We start from the raw sequence: 14292 nt of genomic DNA, 5'->3' as shown, positions 1-14292 counted from the left end.
AAAATTCTGTAACATTTATATTGTTTTTAGTGCTATAAGGCTTTTTTATCTTAACACTGATTAGTATCAGACCATCAAAAGCATCACAAAAATATACGCATTTAACTTTCTAGAACAAAAGCTTTTAATTAGTATATCCATACATGTGCAATAAATATTTAAATTACATCAATACTATTCACTTAGATGAAGTGCTATAAATATCACAAAACCTCAGAGACTAGAAGCAGACTTGATATATTTTTTTAATAGACTACTAAAAGGTAAGTCAGCTGAATTGCATCATTTGGTGTCTGCTCTATATACTGTAGCTCTTTTTCTGTAAGGAAACTCTTCATAATAATCTTAAAATTTTTAAAATCTTATACTGCATGAGCCAGAAGTCATTTCTGGCTTAAATCCAAGGACTGCAGGGGAGTAATTTTTAAATGATGAGATCAAATCCAGTTCTGCTACATAGTTAAAAAAATGGTCATCCAGAAGTTTTATGTCACCTGACAGAGCAGCCTTCAGGTCACACATGTGAGATATAATTAAAAAACACAGAGGCAATAAATATTTAAAAGGCAAAGACAAAGTTCAGTGTTTTAAATTTGTTTAGGGTGAAATGAATACTTGCTTCATTATACAGATATAATTAGCTCAGTTTTAAACTATAAAATAATTCTTCAAAACAAGCATATTTTGGAACCTTACTATCACATAGTAACAAGCTATAGCAAATTCAGATTATTTTATTATTTTCATATTTTTCTTTACTGGGAATTGTCTAGCACACAGCATTGGACTGGTTTAGCATGAAAAAATTATGTCTTAACTCAAAGATTGGTTCTGTAATGCATCTAAATATAATTTACCAACTAAGAAATCATGATTTAAAATCATCAGTGGAGGTTCAGCTGGGTTCTGACTTTTTCTGTGACACATCACCATTTTGGAGGGCACAGACCTCTCACGATTGGGGCTGTTACCTGAGCTTTGTTTACAGCACAGCTTTAAATAGCCAGGCCACATTAAGGCAGCGATCCTTCAGAGGCTAATTGGAGAGACTGCTCTGTGGGTCTGTAGTAAATATGTACAAACACGCTTGGACAATTGAGACTTCATCACACATTTCTTAGAGCAGCAAGAGAAGTGTCATGATTATAGACTTTACCTACACACATTGCATTTAGTTCCAACGGATGTCACTTTTTGGTTTAATTTCACTTCAGACATCCCAATTAATCTCTTCCATGGCCAAGACAGAGTGCTTACAATGGACTGATGCTGAAAGCACTGATCTGAGTACAGGTTGTAGCCCAGACCTTATGTCAGAGCCAGAGCAGTGATCCATCTAAAGTCAAACCTAGAAAGCATTTCAATGCTTTCCTGATGCCACTACTCTCAGGAAAAAGAGCTACAGGTCAGAAATTAAGTCTTCAGCAGAAAAATGGTGCTGCAGAAAACATAGAGGCCAAGGGGCTGAACACAGATATCATTAGTACCACCTCCAACAATGATAGAGACACTGATGCTCTGCAGGATTTAAAAATCCCAGAGAGCTGAGCTTGACCTGTTCACAAAGGCTATTCCCTATTTAACCCTACAGTTTTGTAACTGAAATCTTATATTCTTCAGGAGAGCAAACAGCTTTTGAATTATTTGTTTTATTCTGGTGTAACTGTGGCATTTTTTAAAACACTGATTTTTCTTGAATCATTGAGTTTTATACCTATAACATCCAACTTCCTTAAGATTTAGGAATTTCTCCTAAAATAAAACCCCAGTGCTTTAATCTTACAGAAGTTTTTTTATCAATGACAACACAGAATTAGTCCATTACCCACAGTGTTCATCCTTTTTTGAAAAACTCCTCTGCTATTCTGAGAATCTTTTGATTAAATACTCTAAATATATTTAAAAATCTATACTCTGACACTTTTGACTTTGACTCTTTTGGACAAGAAGGCTATACTCAATACAAAGGTTTTTTCTAGACACCAGTTCAGAATGTAAATATAGCCCTGGAATAGAATTGGGCTTTTTCAGATAAGGATTGCCTTTGACTCAAACCTCCTAAAGCCATTTGGCACCTACCCTTGCCTTTATTTTAGCAGTCAGCACCACAGGCTGGCAGGGCACAGCAAGGGCCAGCTCTCTCCTCAAGAGCAGGAGGATGAGTGCAAGAACCCAGACAGCAAGGCAGGGCCTCCACAGCCAGAGCCCCCCCCCCCAGTCCCCTAAGCAGGGAGAGGAGGCATCTACTGCAGCAAGGCAGGCCTGAGGCTGGGAATGCACCTCAGGGTCCAGTCTAACAACAGCAACCACATTGAGGCACACCTACAATAAAAAGAGACAACTCTGAGATGAGTTAGGAAGCCAGCAGACAAGTCAGGGTCCACAACGAGGTACAGACAGCACAACCACCACCCAGCAGACAGATGAAGCTACAAGGTTTGAATAAGGACTTGTGGCTTGGAGCTGAGCTTAAATGGGTCCCTTGAGCAGGGTGTGGATGAGGACTCAGGTGAGGCTTGTTAAGGTTTTTGCAGGTCAGCACATTAATAGCTTCCTGAAGCATTCAGTTATATAGAGGAGATGTTTGCAGGGGATGCTACTCAGAGCATGCAGGCTATAATAATTTTTGGAGGTTGCTGATTTATTTCTTCTCTGACTAGGAGTGAGTTAATTCAGATTTTCTTTAAGGGATTGTTCAATAACTGGATGAACTGTATTGAACTTCAACAGATAATTTATCTGGCCTGTAACCCTATTTTTCTTCCTACATCTTAATATGCTGGACCTTCCAGTTAAATAGGGTAATTGCTTTTCTCAGCCAGAACCCTGTGTTTTTAACAAAACTCTGGAGTTGTTCTTTACCCTTTAAAGAAAGAAGGATCTTAGTATGATTTGATATCAGCTAAATACTTAGTCCCTTTAGGTGCTGAAAGCTTTTCACTTTCCATCTCCTTGAACAGAGAGCTGACGAGTGCAGTACTCAGAGAGTTGCCTTGTATGATATATTGTAGGCTCTTGTGGTCTGTTAAGGAGAAAAGATTTTTCAGGATTACTTTAGGGCAGACTAAAGAAATGTTCTCAAGGGAGAAGTCCTAGGTCAAGGCCAAATGCCTAGATCTCCTCTGTAAGATGTCTTCTTATTAATTCTACTCCAATTAAAAGACTTCTTTCAGAGTTATTACTTGACCTTAGGAGTTTTGTAGGGAATTCTTCGTTAGGAATGTGAAACTGACAATGGAGTCAGAACTACCCATGTAGCTCTTCTTACTAGAAAACTGTATATAAATTCTTTTTCTGCACGTTGTAGGACAAAAAACCCAAGAGCATTTCTTTCCAGACACCTTTTTTTCCCCCAGCATTATTCTACAGGACAGTTGTGGACATTTTGGTATACTTAGCCACACATCGTTTGTGATACCTCTATTCATCAGGTATGTATTCCACAAAAAATATATTTCTATGTATTTATACTGAATGACGGGCAGCCTCCTTTCACTAGCTGCAAGATTTCAGGGGCTCAGCATCAGACTCCGTGCATAATCTCACAGATTCTTTTTCTTACCATGTGAGTAAGTGCTTACTTGTGGGAAGACTGTTGTGCGTTAGTTTTCTTACGCAACACTGTAAAGAGGAAACTGATCTGCTGATGGAGGGTGCTCGGAGCTTGCTTTATGCTTACATCCTCTTGAATGGGTTTTTGAGACAAAGCTGTTCTCTGGAGAGCGTATGCTGGTGTTGAACTGTACATTAAACAAGAGCGTCCCATGTGTACTGCTGTAATCGCCTATGCCAGACAATTGTTCATAAATGTAAACACCGATGAGCACACCCTCCTTTTCTACAAGACTATGAGCATCTGTTGCTCGTGTCAGAAGCGGCGTTATTTGTAAATTACAGGTTGAACGGCTGTACAAGACCCCGATAAGGTTTGAACTGCAGTAGAAGGTACCTAAATTCAGAGTTGAAAGTCCGAGGTCTAGATGATGCTTTGTTTTGTTAGTGCTCTGAAATGAGCGGCACAGGAGGTTTCCGCCGGCGGGACGCGCCCACCACCCCAGCGGTGTCTCGGGAGGCGGGAGAGCTGCCGGAGAGGGCGGGAGCAGCCCCGCTCGCCCAGGGTTGGGGCCGCGGCCACGTCACTGATCCGGACATCTCCGCTATTAAAAGCCTTTCCCCGGCCCGGGCCAGCTTCTTCGGGAAACCCCACGCTCGCGTTGGAGCCTTTGGCGGCCGCGCTCGCCAATGGGTCTGGCGGGCGCTGGGGGCAGCGGGCGGAGCGGAGGCGGGCGGGTTTGAAAGGGAGGCGCCGGCTGCCATGTAAGCGCTGTCCGGGAGCGCCGCGGCCGGCGGGGCTGAGCTGGGAGCGGCCGGAGCTCCGGCCCGGCCCGGGTGCCGCCCTCGCCCCGGGCATGGGAGCGGAGCGGGGCGGCCGGCGCGGAGCGGAGCTGCCGTGGGGGCGGCCCGCGGGCGGCCCCTGGCCCATGGCCTTCATCATGATGAAAAAGAAGAAGTTCAAGTTCCGCGTGGAGCTGGAGCTGGACGAGCTTTCCTCTGTGCCCTTCGTCAACGGCATCCTCTTCTGCAAGGTGCGGCTGCTGGACGGGGGCAGCTTCAGCGGGGAGTCCTCCCGGTAGGTGCCTCCGGGGCTGCGGGGTCCCCGCCCCGCGCGGGCCGCCCCTGTCCCACGGGCTCCGCTCCAGTCCCCGTCCCCCCGAGAGCCGGGGCGGTCCGGCTGCCTCCGCAGCCCCTTGGCCGCAACTCGGCTCGGGGCGAGCCCGGGGCTCAGCCGGTTCCCGTCGCCCGGCGGGCGGGGGCCCAGAGAAAGGACGGGGTGGCTGCCCCGGGGCTTTTGGAGGCTGCTCGCCTTTCCTCTCGGCGATGGGGAAGCTCCTGTGGCACGGTGTGACACCGGGCAGACTGGCTGTCCTCTCGTCCCGCCTGCTTTGCCAGCACCAACGGCGGGAGAACAGATGTGGGAGCATTTGTAGACTCCTCTGTCTGCGTGGCCGCTCGCTGCCTGAAGTCGTAACGTTGTAAAATAAACACTGAGGCTCTTAAACAGGGAGTAACAGGGGACATGAATCCCTCAGGGAATGAGGGTTGTCCCAGAGAAACAGGTCGCTTGTGCCATAATGCCTGGAGCTGTAACGCCTGCTGATCAGATGGGTAACGGGAGGGGAGGAAATTTCTTATTCCCAAGTCTGTAGTCTGAGCTGCCCACTGTGACTGCGAGTTGGGCAAACTTAGTGTTTCATTCTGTTGGACAGTGGCTTGCTGTGTTTTGTTCTGTGGATATTTACCTGGAGAGCGAAGTTCCATGAAAAAGTCCCCAATTATTCCTGGAAGTGTTCAGATCATGTGTGTTACTGACTTGGTTCATGCTCAGTTCTGCAGTGCAAATGCAGCAAGGCAGGTGTCTTTTTTCTATTTCTTTTCCTTCTGTTGTGTCTCAGCAATAGAACCATCGTCGCCGTGTCAGTGTTCCCTAGTCCATGGGTAACGATGGGTAAACAGAATGACAGTGTGTTAATTTTTTCCAGGTACCAGGCAGAGGCAGAACCTTGTCAATAGGAAGGGTGTACTGTGGCTTCAGGTCTGGGGAGGAGGAGACTCTCCTCCCATTATACTTGTTCATGTTGTATGGGTTATTATATTACTTTAACATTATTATGAAAAGGATTTACTGGAAAATGTCTCATAGAATTCTGGGAGCAGACAGTAACAGTCAGTGAATATTCAGTTATTTTCTTATTAAAATACTGCTGTTACAGAGCTTTCTAAATTATCTGCCTTTTATTCTGTAAATAAAATTAATCAAGGAGAATGAAGCATCAAAATGGAACTTTGGCCTAGAACTTCCTTATTTAACCATTCCATTATACTTGCATGTATAATTGAAGATTAATTTTTCTTCTGTGTGGTTGGAGGGTGTTAAACTCAACAGTGTTCTGTTCTCATTTCGTGTCTCCTTTCCTCAACATTTTTCTTGTGAGTGACTTCTTCATGAGTAATAGATGATGATGGCAATCATGATTTCAGGCACTAATGTGCCATTATTGTCCTACTCCAGCCCATACTGTCTTGAAGTCATTTTCACAGGCTGACATAAATCTTCTGGACAGGATCTCTATTTTCAAGGAGTTGGTTTTCGCTAAGCAGATGGTTTTGATACATTATTGTGATCTTAGTCTTTTTAGCCTTGCCTGTTTATGATGTTAAAATTAAAAGGTTGAAAGCCTACATGCATATCTTTCTGAATAGTCTATTCGAGTAAAATATGTGTGCTAGGAGGTAGTATGTGTAGTAGGAAGTGTCAGTGGAACTGTGATGTAAAAAATTGTATGTATTGGATGTATTGTGTTAGAGTCGAAGTTTAGAAATTCTTCCATTTTCTTTTTCTGAGGGTATGGCTTAAAAAATAACAGCAATGGAACGTATGCTGGTATAACAAGGTCCCTGTGAGTTTAACTCATTCCTGCTGGGCTGAGAAGTGTTGAGGTATGCTGGTAGGAAGGTAAAGAATTCTTGTGCAGTGATCCTTCAGCGCCAATGTAGGGAGTGCCTTTGCTCTTGGCTTAAGAATTAACAGATGAATTTTCACAGTGGTGATTCAGCAAAGGGCTGAATAAATAAGGAAGAAATTAAGTTAACATCAGAGAGGCAGGATTTCAAAACTTGTCAGTTGCAAACTTTTTGTAGTGGCCATGATTTTATTAGTTTCACTGTGAGCTGGCAGTTATATTCCTAAAGTAGTAATGTTTTTAGCCTTATAAAAGAAGTTTGAAGAATTCTGTTGTTTCAGAAAGTAATCTACAAACTCATTTCAAAAATTTTATAATACAGGGGAAAACTGACTGTTTTCTTCATAGCTTTTATTTTTGCTACTGAGGTCTAGTACTCTAGTTATTAAGTTCTCAATTTGGTATCCATACACACCAATACCTTGCTGCCTCTTGCCTTAAAAAAAAAAGGAGGGCAAAAAAAGGTCAGATTAATAGTCTATAAACTACCCTAATATTACTAGCATTTTCCTTCCAAAGCTTACTCGCTGAGAAAGAAATGTCATAAAAACACAGGTCAGTGGTTGCCTTGGAATAAAGGCTCATATGTAGCAACTTGTAATGAAAATGGATCGAAGCGACTGTCTTGTCAGTCCTGCGTTGATTGTGGTGTATGAATGATTAAAGCCCTGATCCTGCAAGCAATGTGATACCTACATCATCCCTCTCATCACTGAAGTGAGATGAAAAGAAGACAGAAAAAATTCAAGCAACTGAAACATAGGGTTTTTTTCACTTGTCAGATCCTTGCTGAGAAAGAGCTACCTAAGAAATATGTTATGGAGACATGGTCTGTGTTATTGGAGACTTGTTGTCACAGTCCAGTTACTTTTCTGGCTGATACAGATGTGTGCCTGAAGTGTATAGAAATTCTGTGACCAGGTAAAACCAGCTTGTATAGTGCAGTACATAGTGATCTGGTTTGTGTATAAATAGCAACCACATCACTTTGTGTTTTGGTGTTTGCATGTAGTTTTTTAGAACTCCAATTTGAAAACTTCTATTTGAAACATCCCTATGCATATTTGTGAGTATTTTCTGTAGGAAAAGAAAATTCTGTATTATAATGCTAAATGCTTAATTACCCTGACAAAATATTCAACTTTTAAAGTAATCTGGTAGTGCCAAATACAATTTTGATCCAAGGACGTTGAACAGCCAAGTAGCAGCAGTGTTTAAACTAGGAGAAATTTTTGAGTTTCAGCAAGAGCAGGACCCCAGAATTCTGGGGAGAATGAACAGGTTATAATCTTTGACTCTGAAACAGGGAAAATCTTGAAGGGAGCTGTGAGAGCGGGGAGGTTTGGTTTGGTTGTTTTAGCAATTCCTGCCCTCCCCTTTTTGAAATTGCTTTCCAACCTGACTTCTGGATCTTTACCACTGTATTTTTAGATTTTATAACCAAAGGTGGATTTTCAGCCAATAGATTGCAAAGTTATGCTAACATTTTCATTTAGCAAACTTTCCTAGCTTAAGCCTGGTTTCCTGTATAATGAGACATCTTTCTAAATTTCTGTCTTTCCCAGGGCCAATGACACGAGATCTCTCTTTGAAATTGGGTACATTAATACCAGACACTTGTGCAGATTCCAGGATTCTGTGTCTATACACTGCCTGGTCATAAAATATCATGTACGTAATGTCTAATGCACCATGAAAGGATGGGAGATGATTTCAGGGAAGAAATTACACCTATGAATATTTTGAACAGGAAAAAATACTATTTTAAGGTACTTTAAAATAGACCAAATACTAACCATGTTTATTCATGGCCATTTTACTGTAGACATAAATATATAACAAGTAGGCTTTCTGCAACTGCCCTCATTTTAATGGGCTGAAGAAATAATTGATGGGCCCCTAGAGTAGGTAACTGCTCATAGGCTGAGCTGTTGCTCAATCAGCAGCAAATGAATAGATGGGATATGTGGAAATCAAAGAAATTTTGGAAAGTAAAGGATCTTATTTCTTGAGGGTGTACTTTCAACACTGTACTGTATCGATTTAGGTTACAGTAGCTGTAAGCCTGGTAGTTCCGTTTTTAGCTTGGTTTCGAGCTGCACTTCACTCAAGGAAAGACCTGTTGGTTGGTGTGTTCTTCTGACGGCAGTCTTCAATTTAGTCATATTCCCCTGCCTTTCAGGTCTGATTTCTGACAATTTAGACTGCTGTTGTTTCTCTCTTCATTCTTTTACACAGCAACATTCTAAACTAAGAAGCTGATTATTATTGGTATCTGTGACAGACAGATTCAGGGTGACCAAGAACTATAAGTTTTTCATGAAAACATTTTATTTTCCAACAGATTCCAGGAATGTGGGGTCTTTTTTTACATACAGCACATTCTTGAGTCCTGAGAGGAAGTCTCAGATCTCGCATTACTTCCATTAATATATTCTTATTCCTCATAGATACAGGCTAGAGCATATAATTGTCTTCTGTAGAAATTGATTTCTTATCTTCCAGGTAATAAGTACTTCTTATTTCTAGTGATGCTTGGCCACCTCCTGCTCTACTGTCTAAAACTACATCTATTTTTTGTGACACCAGGAAGTACATTTTCTGCCTCACTGGGCTCTTCACATTGCCTTTTAACCATTCTTTTCCCAACTGCTGCTATTGCATTTGGAAGGAAAATTATCTCCTGATAGTAACACAGGTTAACCAGCTCTCTGTTTTTAAATAATAACACTTGTTAGAAAAACATACGTGTCATGTGGAATCACTGCCCCTATCACTCTAATCTTCCTGCATGATGTATAAATTCTGCTGACAGTCATCAGAGCTGGATAATGCTCCTTCTAATAGCTTTTTCAGCTGTAACTGGATTTGCAGTTGGATAACCTGAAACAAAATAAGTTTTAAAGCACTGTAAGGAATATTGGCAGTGGGATAAAAATCCTGCCTTGCAATTTTGTAGGTGCTCTTTTCAGATTGTCGAATGTCCACTTAATGTTTTTTTAGTTGTGAAGAGACATTTGATTAAACAGCTTCCAGACCTTGACCTCTGTGAAGAGGAAAAGGTAAGAAGGGGAAGTTCTCTACACAAACTATAACTTTTTTTTTTTTTAGAATGTAATTTCTTTGTACCTCTTCAGCCTTTCAGTAATAGTTACCGTAAAATGTGTTTAGTCAACTGATTTGGAGAATGCTTGAGAAAGATGAAAGAATTAATCAAAGGAGTGAAAAATTTAAAATTAGGTCAGAAGAGGGTCATCTTTGGGCTACTGTAGGAGGAAAAATGTTTTTACAGTTTGCATTTTGCATAACTGGTTATTGCAGATATGAAAAGAGCTTAATCTTGTGAGACTTGTGTTAGTGTAACTGTAGGTACTGGTAAGAGATACAACAGCTAACTTGTCACAAACAAGTTCCTGATAAGAGATGCACGACAGGTGTCTGTTAACAGGGAGGGGTGGTGGGAAAAGCTTTCATGGTTAAGGTGCCTGGCTTGTGCAGAATAGGCACCCTGGTTTAAAAGAGCTGGTGAGGGTTTGTTGGTTTGTTTTTTTAAACCTGACCCCAGCACAGTCCATGGAGCACAGTACTGCCATTTACAAGCACTAGAGCACCTGATTACCTTCATATTTTAAGGACTATTTCTGTTCATGGAATAATTTCGGGCAAAGGGGACTGCTAGAGATCATGTAGTCCAACTGCCTGATCAAAGTAAGACTAACTTCAGTTCGATCAGGAAGCTCAGAGCTTTGTCCTGTCAGCTTTAGAAAATCTGAAAGAATGGAAATTACAGTTTTGGTAGACAACCTGTCCTTCTGCTTCACCACTTTCATTGTGAATGGTTTTCCCCTAATTTTATTGGAATTTCTCTGGTTATTGCCTCTTTTCTCTGCTCCCCACTAAGAAACATCTGACTCCATCTTCTCTCTAACTCAGCAGAGAAGGCTGAAGATGGCAATTAGATCTTCCTTCACCTCATCTTCAGATTGTAAAAATCCCATGTTCCCAAATTCTCCTACATCAAGTCCTTCATCCCTGACTCCAGATTACCATCTTACACCCCTGGACTTGCTTCTGTCTTCTGCTGAGAATGCCCCTAAACCAAGCCCAGTGCTGCAGATACAGTCTCACAAATGTTCAACAGAGGGGAACAATCACTTCCTTTGACTTGCTGACTACAGTTTTGCTGATGCAGTTTGCCCTTCACAGTTCTAATTCCCTTCTAGGTCTCTTCATTTGCCTGTAACCAGCAGTTTTTCATCCATGTGATGAAGACTTTATATATATTTTATAAAGAATTCTTGACATGAAGTGTTGCTAAAGTTGTAACTTGTTTATTATGAGTAAAAACATGTGGCATAGAAAATGATTGCTCTGTTTGAGTTTTGCATGTACTAACAGCAAATTAACTGGGGAGCTGTAAACAAGTGGAGCTCTTCCTGCAGAGCAGCTGTTTGCTTACTGCTGAAATTTGTGAAACATTGAAGCTCTGTTTGTAAATGACCAGTTTTGTTCAAGTTTTTAGCAATGCTTAGGAAAAAATGTTTCTTGTTGGAGAAAATCCATGTTCTTATATGCCCAGGCATGGGGGAAACACAGAGTATTAAAGGAAAAGTAAACTATTTCTTCCTGAATAGAAGGAACGCAGAATTCCCAGTCCTGTAACAGGAGCCATCAGCCCATCAAAGGTCCATCTACACAAGCCCAGGGACACAGAGGCAGGTGGGGAACTGAAATTATGGGCTTAGACAAAAGGACACCCTGTCCAGGCCCCTCCTAGGGCTGTCCCAGGAGAGCCTCAGCCCCATTGTCCAGGCAGGAAACCCATCATGTCAAACTAACACTGAAGCAATTTTTGGACTGAGGGGAGTTGCTGCATATGAGACACATCATGGGATACAGGGAAAGAGGCTTATTATGGGACATTTGGGGGAGGAAGTAAAAGTGGAAGAAGGGATGAGTTTAAGTGATTTGATGAGGAACAAGTGTGGGAAAAACAGGGAGTTACGGGGATAAAAGGGCCAGTTAGATGTAAATAGTTTGCTGGTTGGTACATTTGTCTAATCTGTTTCTAATCAGTAAGGTCTATTGTATTTTCATACTGAACTACATTCTAACTCCTTCCTGGGGGAAGGGCTCTCTGTTCAATGTGTATGGGAGAGTGGGAGTCTGAGTAACAGCAACTGGAGTCACAGTTTGGTGACACAGGGCCTGGGTGTCTGTGGTGCCAGCAACAGGAGACCTGAGTGAGCAGACTTAAGTACCAGCCATGGGAGTGGGACTGTGGGTCACAGGACCTGTGTGTCCTCTGTGCCAGCAGCTGGCCTGGGATTATGGGACAGAGCACTTGAGGGCCAGGAACTGGAAAGCAGAGATGAGTTAAAGCCAATGCAACCCACAGGGGTGGGACTAGGAGTCAGAGACCTGTGTGCCTGTGGAGCAAATGCAGGTGTGTGAGTATGCAAATGCCATCAGGGATCAAGCTGGACTAGCTGTGGAGCAGGTGCTGTAGCCCGGGAGCCATATATATCTATATATATCTATATCTATATATCTCCACAGATATATATGATATATGTATCTCTAGCAGAGCTCTGTGGTGCTCAGCTGGGGAGGGGAGTGGGCTGGCTGCCTGCAGTGCTCTGTATGCCTGTGACCTGTGTGTGTGTGTGCTGGCTGTGGGTGCTTACCAGGAATACATCTTCAGCCTTGCTGCTGGTGGGATCTGGAGAGCGGAGCTGCAGCAGCTGCACTTCTCTCAGGCCATCTTATCAACATGACATATTTTCTCCTTGTTTACAGCATTTGAAATTTAGTCAATGTGGAACTGTCCCTCTAAAGAAAAAATAATTTGTTAAACTGATGATAAACTATGCTTTGGAATCACTTTTTCTTAAAATATCTGTTAATTGAATTTATTCTTTGTTACATATTACTGACAGCATTCATTAAATCACACTAAAGCACTACAATCCAGTACGTATCTGAATGAATCTTAGTAGCTAAGATACGTTTTTGATTAAGAAAACAACTGGTTTTGCTTTGCATGTGGTAAAGTGACTGGAGGCTCATAGGAAGCTGACTCAGAGCGGAAAGCTTTCCCCAGCAAAGCTTTCCCAGTGTGCCTGTAGCACAGTTGCCAAGAAGTTATCTGGGTTCGTTTCCATAGTAACCAATCAATACAGCTGTTTATTTTCTAAAGGCCTTGCACTTCAACTAAGAATCTTATAAACTTAGATCTTACTGTTTAAGTTAAATGCTCTGATTATTTGACTTTTTTTTCTTTTTTTCTTCCAGCATGATGGGAATAGCTAGCTGATACTCTTCTTCACTAAAAATTTACCTTAATTAAAATATGTCAAAATCTTCTTTTATAGAATGGAATTAGAAGAATGTTCAGTGGGAGTGGGGGCAGTTGGTTGGGTTTGGTTTTGGATTGTACAGGAAAGTACAGAAAAGTTTGCAATGTAAAACATACCAGATAAATGGTAGTGGGTGTAGGGAGCACGTTCCTTTTAGGTCACATGCTTGAATGTGATTCAGTGTCACATCATCAGAATCTGTTAGTCTGTTGTGGTCATTAAACTGACTCATTTTAGGCAGGCTAGTTTATTCCTACCTTAGGAAGTCACAGTGCCAGTGAGCACTGTGCTGGCTGTCTCAGCAGCAGAGCAAAGGGAGCTTTTGTGAGTGCCCTGCAATTCTTCGCTTTCCCATAGGTGTGATGAACTCTTGACTCCAACTTATGCAAAACCATAGAATTCTATCTGTTAAAGACATCAAGCTACTGTAAGAAGTTAATATAAAACATAGGAATGTATGCATTAGAAAAACTGAAGAGAAAAAAGGACAAATATCACTTTAATATGTGAAGACTGTACTTGAATGATTAGAGTGGTAGAAGAAATTATCTCAGTTTCTTCACAGTTCCAAGTTTTGAGTTTAGAAAGATGGGGCTAGAAAGGAGCTGTTGATCACTGAGGCAGGTCCCTCAGAATCACAGTCCTTACATCCCGTTATTGACAAACTGGCCAACCTTGTAAAATACAATAAGATTTTTTTGCTGCTTCTTCTCTTATTTGAAGGCTGAAACTTGCTCTGTGATTTGAGACCTTTTAACTTTCAGTTTTAAGTGAGTGTTTGGTTATACTTTATTTTGGTCCTAACCACTTTTCATTTGACTTAAAGTTATTTGGTCTCTCAAGTGTTTGAAACACCAGTGTATTTTTATTATATGCCATTTTTTCTTATAAGATACCAGAGTTTTCCTGTACCTGTTCATTTTGGAGTCTATTCTTGCTTTGTTGGCCCAACAGAATAACGTGTTCTGTCTGAACCTTACAAAATAACATTTATATAACTGAAAGCTTTCTACATTTTTGCCTTTTTCTCAGCTGCATCATACTGGCAGACTGCTATCCTCCTGTGAGGAACAAATCCATTCAGATATGTCATCTTGCTCTCAAATGGCAATCTGCGTATGTAGCTGAAATTTTGGTTTGCCCCAAGTTCATTACGTTGGGTCTGGTTATTCCACATCATGTCCTTTCTGCTTTTCCAAGTCTCAAATGTAACTAGTTCTGCTTGTATGATGCTCCCTTTCTCTGTAATAAAAAACTACTTGTCAAAGACAGTATCTTGAGCACAGTGCAAAGCTCAGTGACTTGGAAGACAGTGCCTGAAAGCTAATGTTCAGGAAAACGTCAGTCTCCCGAGGCAAACTGGAGAAATTATGGTCTCATTCATTTGCAAAAACACATGGCTGTTTAATTTT

The 14292-nt window shown here is 41.6% G+C and overlaps 2 protein-coding genes across 4 annotated transcripts in view; one reads left to right on the top strand and one right to left on the bottom strand.

The window, feature by feature from the left end:
- The first annotated feature begins 4104 nt into the window (after positions 1–4104).
- The window catches only part of EEIG2 (EEIG family member 2), a 21182-nt gene continuing 10994 nt past the window's right edge, over positions 4105–14292 (top strand). The window contains exon 1 of one of the 2 annotated variants that reach the window (XM_064664540.1): positions 4105–4630. In XM_064664540.1, coding sequence (XP_064520610.1) covers positions 4410–4630 — 221 coding nt within the window. In that variant the 5' untranslated portion in view covers positions 4105–4409. The remainder of the gene's footprint in view (positions 4631–14292) is intronic. The other variant, XM_064664539.1, reaches the window with a different exon arrangement.
- Positions 8852–14292, bottom strand: part of HENMT1 (HEN methyltransferase 1) — a 25822-nt gene continuing 20381 nt past the window's right edge. Inside the window, exons 7-8 of one of the 2 annotated variants that reach the window (XR_010432694.1) lie at positions 12209–12353; positions 8852–9404 (exon numbers count right to left, since the gene is read on the bottom strand). Coding sequence is in view for 1 of the 2 variants with exons in the window: in XM_064664538.1 (XP_064520608.1) it covers positions 12315–12353 (39 nt within the window). In the remaining variant the exon portion in view is untranslated. Of the gene's footprint in view, positions 9405–10841; positions 12354–14292 lie in introns of those variants that run through there. The other variant, XM_064664538.1, reaches the window with a different exon arrangement.

The sequence above is a fragment of the Pseudopipra pipra genome, chromosome 9 (genome assembly GCF_036250125.1).
Source record: "Pseudopipra pipra isolate bDixPip1 chromosome 9, bDixPip1.hap1, whole genome shotgun sequence".
NCBI classification, from domain to species: domain Eukaryota; kingdom Metazoa; phylum Chordata; class Aves; order Passeriformes; family Pipridae; genus Pseudopipra; species Pseudopipra pipra.
Note: the sequence above shows the minus strand (reverse complement) of the source record. Positions and strands in the feature narration are given on the sequence as shown.